The sequence below is a fragment of the Mustela nigripes genome, chromosome 4 (assembly GCF_022355385.1).
Source record: "Mustela nigripes isolate SB6536 chromosome 4, MUSNIG.SB6536, whole genome shotgun sequence".
In the NCBI taxonomy this organism is placed as follows: domain Eukaryota; kingdom Metazoa; phylum Chordata; class Mammalia; order Carnivora; family Mustelidae; genus Mustela; species Mustela nigripes.
In genome coordinates this window covers 17489393-17500346 of record NC_081560.1, presented here as the reverse complement: position 1 = coordinate 17500346, position 10954 = coordinate 17489393, and the positions used below count along the sequence as shown (strand labels likewise).

The 10954-nt window shown below is 41.0% G+C and overlaps 1 protein-coding gene across 5 annotated transcripts in view; it reads right to left on the bottom strand.

The window, feature by feature from the left end:
* Positions 1-241: 241 nt before the first annotated feature.
* Positions 242-10954, bottom strand: part of CNOT4 (CCR4-NOT transcription complex subunit 4) — a 141256-nt gene continuing 130543 nt past the window's right edge. For 2 of the 5 annotated variants that reach the window (XM_059396345.1, XM_059396346.1), the window contains exons 11-12: positions 3560-3772; positions 2499-2887 (exon numbers count right to left, since the gene is read on the bottom strand). In XM_059396345.1, the coding sequence (XP_059252328.1) occupies positions 2586-2887; positions 3560-3772 (515 nt within the window). In that variant the 3' untranslated portion in view covers positions 2499-2585. Of the gene's footprint in view, positions 1365-2498; positions 2888-3559; positions 3773-10954 lie in introns of those variants that run through there. The other 3 variants (XM_059396347.1, XM_059396348.1, XM_059396351.1) reach the window with 2 other exon arrangements.

Genomic DNA, 10954 nt, shown 5'->3' with positions numbered 1-10954 from the left:
GACAGTACTGCCCTTTCCTTGCACGGCTAGGTTGTGGTTTACAGCTCAGCTTTTCCACTCCCAACAATCGTTCAGGGAGACATAGGTTAAGTGTCAAGACTCTCAAGAAAAGAACAGTCAACACGGAATCGAGATAGTGGTTGTTTGTGCACGGTGAGAAGAGAAAAGGGAGTGTAAGTGGAGAGGGGCAGGGAGGGAGTCCTTAAGATAGTGCAGGTTCTACGTTTAACTTGGGTGGTAGGCAACAGGTGTTTATTGTTTTATGATTATTCTTTAAATGACATTTACGTTGTATATGATTCATTGAACATACATACAATCACAGCACAGACTGCAAGGTCGAATTTCCCTTCTTTTACAGAAACAAGCAACATTTTTATTGACATATCCATACCTCAGGAATATTCAAGGCCCCCTTTCCCAAAAGCCTTGATTACAATTCACTGCTACCTGAATATTATCTCTGTGTTAACCCATCACTTTGTAGTACAATGTGAAAATTCCGAAGACCGAAGCCAAGTTCACAGGGCAAAAAGAATCTGCAGTTCCTAGTCCTCTCCCACACGAACATTTCGATTAAAACAAAACAAAACAAAACAAAACAACTCAATTTACTATTCATGAGGTAACGTCTATTTGCAGTGACATTTGAGACTAGCCTGTTTATGTTTTCCAATAACCGTGCTGAAATTGTTTTTGGTTGCATTTCGGGTTTTGCAGCAAATTGAAGTACAAAGTATAGGTAAGAAAAAGAAATCAATCTGAAAGCACAGAATGCATGATTTAGAAGATCAACTTGATTCATTCGACAATGATTCCATTACTGGATATGGCTGAAAAGGTGCAAACTCCAGCTTTGGACTTGGGAATGTAATCCAAGCCAGGAAATGCAAACTATGCAGATCTTAGAAATCTGGTAGGGAGCGCTTCGTTCTGGCCCCCACCCTCTTCCCATCAGGGCCGTGACCATCTTCCCACTGTTAGGTACTCCCTAGAATAGGCTGGCCATAGAAGATCTGCCCGTGGGATGTCTTCGTCAGAGACATTGTGGTCTCCCAAGCTCTTCCCCAGCACAGCCCTCACACACAGCACTGCTACGTGGATGCCACACCGGCTAGTCCCTCCGGGCCTCCCAAGCCAACCAACATCTCAGCACGCCAACAGCTCATCTGCTCCTGTCTGGCACATGAGGCTTCTCAGCTGGAAAGGCTGGGTCTACATAACACGATAGCACAGGGAGGTATCTTCTACCCAAAGCCGCAGGAAGAGGAACTCTTGAGGACAAGGTGGGCTGATCTTCAAGACGGTCAAGACAGACAAGAAGATGAATTCCTTTTCTCATTTCTTCTTCTGTACCATTTTTCCTAGCGTTGAACATGAAAACCAATGGAAACATCTGATGACTGCTGTCACAAAATGTCTCAAACTCACATACAACAAAATGGAAAAACAAAAACAAGAAAACCCAAGGGTCATCATCAAGTTTTCTGTTTTATTTAAGATTTTAGTTTTAATTCTGAAGAAAGAGGTACATTTCCTTGTTTTTAGTTTTAGCGTCAGGTTATAACCAGGTTTCTGTTTTCTTTTCTCCTGTCTTTTCAATACTGCACAAACGTCCAGAAACTACAGGGTTAAGTAAAAGCTGCAGGCAAGGAGGTCAGAGAATTGCTCCTGATGGTGATCAGATGGCCCCAGAGCAGTGCTATCTCAGAGATAACGCCCTAATCAGGCAAATTTAAGGTAAAAGAAAAAAAGATTCTGACAGAGGAGAAAGACTGAAGAAATCACTTATATTTCAGCTCTTACGTTATGCATAGGCATTAAATCTGTGAATACTTTTCTTCTTTAAAACATTTCAATTTACTTTAAATCTAAAGCCCCAAATTTTTTTCTCCTTTAAAAAAAAATCACTTCTCCCCTCCTCGTAAACTCTTTAGCGATAGGCCCGTTACCACTACACATCGATTTGTCTTTCTATCAACTTCCAATAAATCCTTTTGCTTAATGACACAATCAAGTCCTCTCCATCAACTTGCCGAAAGAATTAAAAATTGAATTAAATTAAAAGCATTTTCCCCTGCAATAGTGATAAGCTGAATACAAGATGGATGCCAGGACCACTGCTTTCCCCCATGCACTTAGCAATCTCACTTCAATTAACCTGGTTTTCAAACTTTTGCAGTTGATAATGCATTTACTTGACCTTTCCTAAAGATTAATCGTCATTTTCTGCTAAGCAGATTATGTCATTATTATGCGCAACAGACAGACAGTAATTTTCTAAGTATTGAGACTGCCCTTTGATTTTTTTTTTTCCCCTCCTTAAAAAAGGCATTTTTCAGGAAACATTCAACAGTGTCACTCAAATGCTGGATCAACAGAAACTTTTACGATTAAAAAAAAAAAAAGAAGAAGATGGTAATGACCCTGTGATCGCATCGCATCTGGGGGGCGGGGAGAAAAAAAATTGATCAGGAACTGGATTCTTCAGAACGTAAGAGATGAGAAGGGAGCGGTGGGCGGGCTGAGGGGGAGAAAAGAGGGTGCGACAAATCCTGCATTTTCTAATGGTTTCTCCTCTTTCCCTAATGGCGGTCCAGTGTTGAACTCTGTAGTAAATCTGTGGGGGTTTTGCTGGGGGGTCTGAAGGCTGTCTGAAAGCCTGGGGGTGGGGAGTGGAAGCTGGAAGGGTTTGAAGGAGGGGGGTAGGGATTCCAACTGGCTCTGTGCAGAGGGATCTGTGTGCTGAAGGGGGCGCTGTGGTGGGTCTGTGACGGAGCAGCACTGGGGCCGTCCATCTCTGTGAGGGCCTGAAGGGATTTTAGCCAGTGTGGAGGATTGTCATCTTGAAGAGAGTCTAAACTGTTTCCTGAAGTTGCTGGAATACCTGAGGAGAGAAAAGAAAACAAGAGGGGGAAATGGTGAGTCTGGGCAGAAAGAACCAGAAAGCCATCCAACAGAGAATTTTTAAGGTATGATTAGTTTACCCATAAAGAAACAGAAAAATTACAGTCTTCAACTCCTTCCAAATAAGACCTTTTTAATCTCACGTTCCTTTTGATCCTCCGCCCCCCAAGGACGATTCGTTGTGACAGAAACCCGTGTCCCCTCTTCCACTACACAGACACCATCCCCCACTGTCCGCAAGTCCCCAGAGTTGTACGCCATCATTCCCCAATTGCGCTTCTCCTTCTCTGACAGGGATACGTACACAAGAGAGCCTTATAATAGAGAGCTTTATTTTAAAGAGTGGAGTATGTTCCTTTAAAAGGATAAATTAGATACTTTTGTACTTTGAGACCTGAAAAATACACACACGTTATCAGACGTGAGCACCTCCTTGCACCCAAAGAACCAACCTAGGTGCCAAGTGCCTTATACAACAAGGCCGCCAGAGTTAACCAAGACTGCACGACCCCAGACCACAAAACCGGCCACGCCACGTTTGTGGCTTGGTGAGAAGAAGTTAGTATCGAAGAGACCTGTTCTTTTTTAATCTCATCGGTGCTAAAAACCGAACGGATGGCAGTCAGTGGAGCTGAAGGAGTGAGAAAGTTACCTGTGATGATGGCTGGGTCTGTCCAGCTGCCAGGGCTGTCCCAACTCAGGCTGTCGGTGGTGGCAGGGTTGGACGTTGGTGCACTGTGGTTGGCGTTGGAGGGGGAGGAGGAATTGGGCAGTCCACCAAAGTTGATGTTAATGTTGGGTAGAAGTGCCCTTAGCCCGTCCTGCCATTCCTTCATATTTAAACTCTCTACAGAACTGCTGTTGTCTGGGAGATTTACCAACAAAAAAATGAAAGATAAAAAAAAAAAAAAATAAAAAGCTGACGTTAGAAACATATGTTGTTCTTTAGTGGTTAAGCGGGAGAAGAATTATTCTTTCTTTACTGAGCACTTAAGATGGGTTGTCCTAGCAAGATAAACGTGGTTAGGATTTTGCTCGTGAGCTGGGAGCCCCTGAAATCAGCGAGGAAAGACTTGCTCAAGGATCGGGAGAGGGAGCGTCTTGTCCTTCCTTACAGACACTTCACCATCTTGCACTTGTAAATCAATAATCCGGATTAAAAAGACTCCTTGCTCCGGAGCACAACTAAGTTCCAGCTACATTATGAAGTTTGAGTCACTGAGGCGTTTAGCCGGCTGAGCTGATTTACGCTATCAAGCCTGCGAAGTTCAATATAGGAGCTCATTTCTGAGCCCGTTAAATGGAAGAAAAGTCATTTTATGAAGAGTAAACATAAGCCAACAGAAAAGGACAAATAATTAAGTTCTTCCTGATGATAAAACTGGTAATGCATTTCAGAGGAGAAAGGCAGGAACAAATAGGCTTTTTGAATTTGAAAAGAGTGTATTTCCGTAGTCATCAAGGCCGAGCAGGCAGGGGCTGAGCTACCTTTCAGATGGGATTATTTCCAGCACAGTCTACCTACTCTGTTCCAACAGTTCTACTGAGCATTTAAAATCCAGTCCTGGAGTGCTTACAGCTAGTTCGCTGGCTCTATTTATGAACAGTGTCATACACTACAAGAAACTATCAATGTAAAAAGGCTTTTTATAAATTGTGGCTAAACTAACTGGATCTACCACCATCCAGAATCCACAAACTCTGATTGGTTGGAGGGGAAAAGGTGAAGCAGGGCTACCGGAGTAGTTGTTTTATGGGAAATAGGAATGTAGGTCAAACTATCACTGAGGTTTTTGAGAAGAGCATAGAGAATTGATTAGCAATCAGCACGGATGATGATGACGATGACGACGACGATGATGATACTCTATCAGGCGGTCTATGCTATTTGGTGAATTCAGAATTTTCTAATTCTGCTTTGCACCAATTACTGTTCTATGCCAAATGGTATCATATTTCAGTAAGTGAAGCATTTAACCCTACTGACCTTATTTATAAAAAGAAAAAAACAAGCTACAATCAAACCCAACAAAAGTCATCCCTGAATTACTAAGATGAAGAAGAGGCCATCTATGCCATACAGACAAGCCAAGATAAGGGCAAATAAATTCTTCAAACCCACTTTCCTTTCAGTGCAGTTTCCTAAGGCTCATCCTTCTGTCTGCATCCCACTTTACATGTGCATTGAGTTGTACAATTCGCAAGGCCCCCTCATAGTCAATTATTATTTCATTTGACCCTCACGTTGTGAGGTAGGCAGAGCAGAGAGAATCCTCTCCATTTAACAGATAAAGAAACACACTCCAGAATAATTTGCTCAAGGTCACATCATTGGTATAACAAGGACTTGAACCCAGACCTTATCTGAGTTGTTTTTTTAATACCACCAAGCTCTCTCTCTTGATCTACATGGTACAGACTATCAGCTGACTTTTTAATGGGCCAAATATTTAAGGGAAAACCCAGGAGTCTATAAGATCCATGACTAAAAGGAAGCAAAAAAGAAACACGGCAACATGACAGTATACCCACGGGCCATGATTAGCAGGATAGAGATATATTTTGACTGAAGGAACAAACTGGACTCGGCACTCAAGTCAGGGGGCTTGGGGGGCTGGTTTCTGATCAACAGTGCAATCATCCAACTGCATGAGACACTAACAAGATCACACCACAAAGTTCCAAAACACTGTCGATTACAGGAAGGTTTGGTGGCTATGCATGTTTGAACCTTTAAAGTGGTCAAACTGTTGGACCAAATAACTTAAAATGGTTTTCCATCAGCCAGAGACTGAACTCTAAACAAGGAAAGCTTCTCAGCAAGGAAATGAAATCCCCCGATATAAAAAGATGATGTATAACTACAAGGGAAAATTCTGAGGAAGATCAATGCCATTGAACTAAGTAGCCCAAGTCAATAAGACGCCTATGCAGATGATTTGAGTCCCTCTTTTCCATGGAATCAAGAAGAAGAAAATACCGCATAACGTAGTAATACAATTTTCTCCCTACTTTTGCTTTATATTTGGTGAGAACTGGAACTAAGGAACCCCTAATTTTGCATTAACATAATAATATCTGCATTTGTATAAAGTTTATTTGAAAATTAGTATTGCAATGAAGTCAAAAGACACTTGGGCACAGGGAGGGGATATATAGGAACTCTGCAATTTCCACTCAGTTTTGCTATAAACTTAAAACACTCTAAAAACCAAAACATTTTTTAAAAGGATGTTTCTCTGATTTTAGACTAATGAAATCAAGTCAAGAGTACAGCTGACTCTTAAACAACACAGATTTGAGCTGTGTGGGTCAACGTACAGGGACTTTTTTTTCCGGTTAATATAGTACAGTCCTGCTTATGTACTTTCTCTTCCTTATGATTTTCTTAGTAGCATTTTCTTTTCTCTAGCTTAACTTTTTGTAAGAATACATATACAAAATATGTGTTAGTTGACTGTTTAAGTTATTGGTAAGGCACCCCGGTCAATGGTAGGCTATTAGTAGTTAAGGTTTTGGGGAGTCAAAAGTTTTATGTGGATTTTTGCTGGGCAGGGGGTCAGTGCCCCTAACCCCAAGTTGCTTAAGGGTCAACTCTATGTTGGCCAAATAAACTCACATATGGCACATGATACAGAAACAGTGAGAAACTCAGATCATCCCACGTGAACTACGATTATAAGATACCTTGAGAAATCAATTAGCTAGTTTATAATTCTTACAATCTTGCTAAAAAACAAAGTCATGTACCTAGACATCTTGGGACCCTGACAGAATGGATGACTGGTTTGCAGTGAAACTGCGAGTGTCATAGGGAAATGGGACTGACATCTTGAGCTCTTGGAATGGGAACACTAATTCCAAGTAGCTTAGAACAAGAGGAGAAATGTTCTTCAGCTTTCTCCACTGTGGCTCTGCCAAGCATTGGCACAAAGGAAGGGCAAATGAAGTGAAATTAACTAAAGCCTACCTCCATCAAAACAGCTCTCTCAGTCCAGCCATACTCAAAATCACCTTCTTTACCTCCCCTTCCCCCATTGCCTCTGACTCAAATTTGTTCTGGCAACAAGGGCTTCTGGTAATCCAATCCTTGTAATACCCAACAGCATGGGTTATTAACCTCAACACTACCGAGGATTTTGGACTACATAATTCATTGCTCTGGGTGGGGGGGGGGGTTGCTCTATGCATTACAGGATGTCTGGTAGCATCTCTGGCCTCCACCCACCAGATGCCAGGAGCTCACAAACCCCAGTTCTGACAATCAAAAATGTCTCCAGACATTGCCAAGTGACTGCTGAGGGAGCCAAAATGATCTCTCGCTGAGAACCACTAACACAAAGGAAGTCCGTTTTTTTTTTTTGTATCTAGGGCTCTGAAAAATCCCACTCAAATATGTATTTCCCCTTAAGATAGTACCAGAACTTTGATCACTGGACTCAACTTGATGCAACTTCATTTCCCTTTCTTGATACAGGACTTCATACTGGGGTGCAATTCAGAATGTACAAGTCAGTGGGCCTAATGGAAAAAATACTGGGCTGAAAATTGCAGATGGACTGTATAAGTTAGCTCTACACTGGTAATTATTACAATCTAAGGTATCTAAGTAAGTCTCTCAATATCCCAGGGCCCTATTTCGTAAGTAGGAGTAACATCTGCTTTAGTCTCTTGTAGGGATAAAAAGAGAGAAGAGAAAAGCAATCTGGAGTCCATTTATTATTTGATAAGCACCTAATAATTGTTTTTTATCAGTATTCAATACTGAATAGACACTAAACTTTCCAAAAGGCCAAGGCAGAGGACCCCTCACTTGCCAGAAACTGGCTCCGTACAGTCTTCTCCTAGGGAATGTAGGGGTAACACTCAGCATCTTCACAGAGGGACTATGTAGTTGATTCAAATATAAGCCTTGCTACCACCAAAATACTGCAAAGACAAATAAGATCTAGGAAATCTCCTTAAACTTTCCACAAGCAAAGCACAATGAAAATCAAGTTACCAAACATATTTTATGTTAGACATGATACGATTTCGATTTTTAAAGTATTTAATTATTTGTAGCATAATATATTCAGGAAGAGCTGAGTATTTTTTCCTTAAGACTTTATTTATTTGACAGAGAGAGAGGAGGAGAGAGAGGACAAGCAGCAGGAGGGGCAGAAGGAAAAACAGACTCCTCACTGAGCAGGGAGCCCGATTTGGGGCTTAATCCCAGGATCCTGGGATCATGACATGAGCTGGAAGCAGTGGCTTAACTGACTGAGCCACCCAGGCATCCCAGAACTGTATATTTTTAAAGGATTGCAAATAATGTTTAAATGTTTTATAATGCTAAAAAAAAACCCAATTTTAATTTATAATTTTCAGATATCTACAACAAAATACTATTTTCGGGTCTAAATAATTTGAGGGCAGGAAAGCAGGCCAAGTTGTTTGTAGTAGCTTTATTTTTCAGCATAGAACTCAAAGACATGAAATTCAAAATACCTTCAAAGGTGCCAGATATCACATTCATATTTGCCGCTGGGTAAGAATCATCAGTACACTTTCAGTTTCCCTGGATCAGAACACCACAGGGAAGAAATTATGTCTAAAATTCGGCCAGCTTGCCCTTTACCGAATAGCCTGTCTATAACATGTTGGTCACAGCACAGGAAGCAAGTTGACAAATTTGTTTTTTAGTAACAACAAAAATTTTTAAATGTATGTATAAAAACTGCCAAAATCAAAGTCAAAGCAACTATTTACTGAAGGCGTACAGTGTACCAAGGGAACAACTTCAACTCTGTCTCCTGTTCTCAAGGAGTTTAAAATTGAGACAGTAAGACAAAGTAAATATAGGAGAAGTTCATCAACTGAAGTCTGAATGAGCAACAGAGGAAATGCCACCGGCTTGCATGTGATTGATAAATGAAAAGTTTAGTAGAGTTTCGTAAAAAGAGATGCCAGGGAGGCAGACATGTGGAAATGTCTGGGAATGGGGGGTAAAAGGACAGGAGCAATCATTCATTCACAGAGTGGTTTTACTTACTCCATGGACACCCTGAGCCTCAAACGCCCACAACACTAGGCTAGTCCAACTACTAAGTAGGATGTATAGAGGAAGACACGTTTTCTAAGCAATGGCTCGCTCCACAGTTGACCCTGACACAACATGGGCTTGAACTGCACAGGTTCATTTCCATGTGGATATTTTCCAGTACAGCACTATGAAATGTATTTCAATTATTTATATTAAATATATCTTCTCTTTTCTGTGCCTCAAACTCCTGCATTGTTTAAGGGTCAACTGTATTAGAAGATAAAATTAAGCTGTATTCTGACATCAGATCTTTGACAGAAAATCCTAAAGCAGGAGCAGATGAACGGCTTACACAAGAACACACAGCATTACAGCAGCTAAGTGGGTTTCTCTCCTTTCTGTTCCTCAGATGAACTGCAATGTGTTCATCATTATGAAATGCAAAACTTTGCTACTGATGATAGCAAAATTGTGGGAAAACCTGCTCTTTGTAAGTTGTCACTGGTGACAAGCGAATGGGTTTTTCTAGTCTGCATAAAAGCTTCCCCTGAAAGAGTGATTTGCAAATTGGTTTCAGACTGCAAAACCATCTCAGGAGCCCCTGGGGGTGAAGCTGCGGGACGGGCCCTGGGACAGCACAGCCTCCTCCATCCTGCTCTCATCTGTGCCACAGACCACGGGGCCATGGAAAACAGTACCTGCTGCTCAGTGTGAAGCCAGACTTGTGTGTAATGACAACATCGGGAGGTAAATCGCACATAAGGGGACCCTGAAAACAAAAGGCCATCCCAAGTATTTGCTTCCTCTAACACAATCTGTACCATCCAGTCAGGCTTTTCTGTCTCCTCTTGGATGCCCTCCTCTACCTACTTTTTGGCACCATCTCTGCAAGGTCTTTTAGCGACAAACACATAGGCCTTATTAACTAAACAGACCAGATACAGCTAAATTCATAAACCACCAATTTCTCTACTTTCATGTTTGCTAGGTACGACGGGCCCACATGTTCAGCTGTAGGCCACTCCATTCTAATCTGCAGTCCCTAGGACAGAGGCCTCTTGAGTTTCAAGTTAAATTTCTATCAGTGCTCAAACCCTTCCCAACTGGGCAGTAGTCCCAAATATGTCTAGAAGAGTTTATTCTGCTCCTCAGTTTCTAAGCCTTGTCTAATGGTTACTCCTCAAAGTTTCAGTTGGCAACCTGATCTTGTTTTCCAAAAGCTTTTATCTTCCTTGCCTTTACCACTGTCCTGGATAGTTCAAAGTCAAAGGCTCCCTCCAGTGGCTAGGTTACTTAGTGAAACAAATCTTTCTTGGTATGAGCCGCTGTGCGTTTGAAATTTAGTTCCCATTATGGTTACTCCTTGCCAGTTAAGACTCTCAAATATTTGTGCATTTTTAGGACAGTCATCCTGTCTCAGTCTGTACCCCTCTCTATAGCATCTCCCCTACCCCACCTCATTATATATACGATTTCCTGTCAGTTTTGGATGGAGTGCATTTCCAACAGCACAGGATTTTAAGAAACCCTAAACCTTCTCCAAACTTCAACAACATATCTCTAAGCAACTCAAATATAAATGAATTATGTTTGTCCTTAGATGTTAAACCAAACTTTAAAGAGCATACAAAATTTCTCCTACCAGAACTCAAAAGCAAGCTTTATCGTATTGGCATGCTGTACTTTTTAGGTTAGCCTCAGAAATAATTTCAATTTATAAACTAAAATTTGCTGGAAAAATGTCTTGTGAACAAATTCCTTCAGGTTTATTAAAAAATGTTATTCTACTTAAAACAAAAAGAAATGACACTCAAATTTCTAGTATTATGCTTATTATAAATCAAGACAGGCCAGTACTACAGAGCAGATTTACTGGGACCCAAAATGTTTAGGACTTAATAGATTTGAAAATAGAAATTAAACTAAGTTAAAAACTCTAAGAACCCAAGTGGAAAAAAAAAAAAAAAGCTGTGAGAAGAACTTGAAAAAAAGTAGTAACAAAAAACAACCAAAATTTGTCTT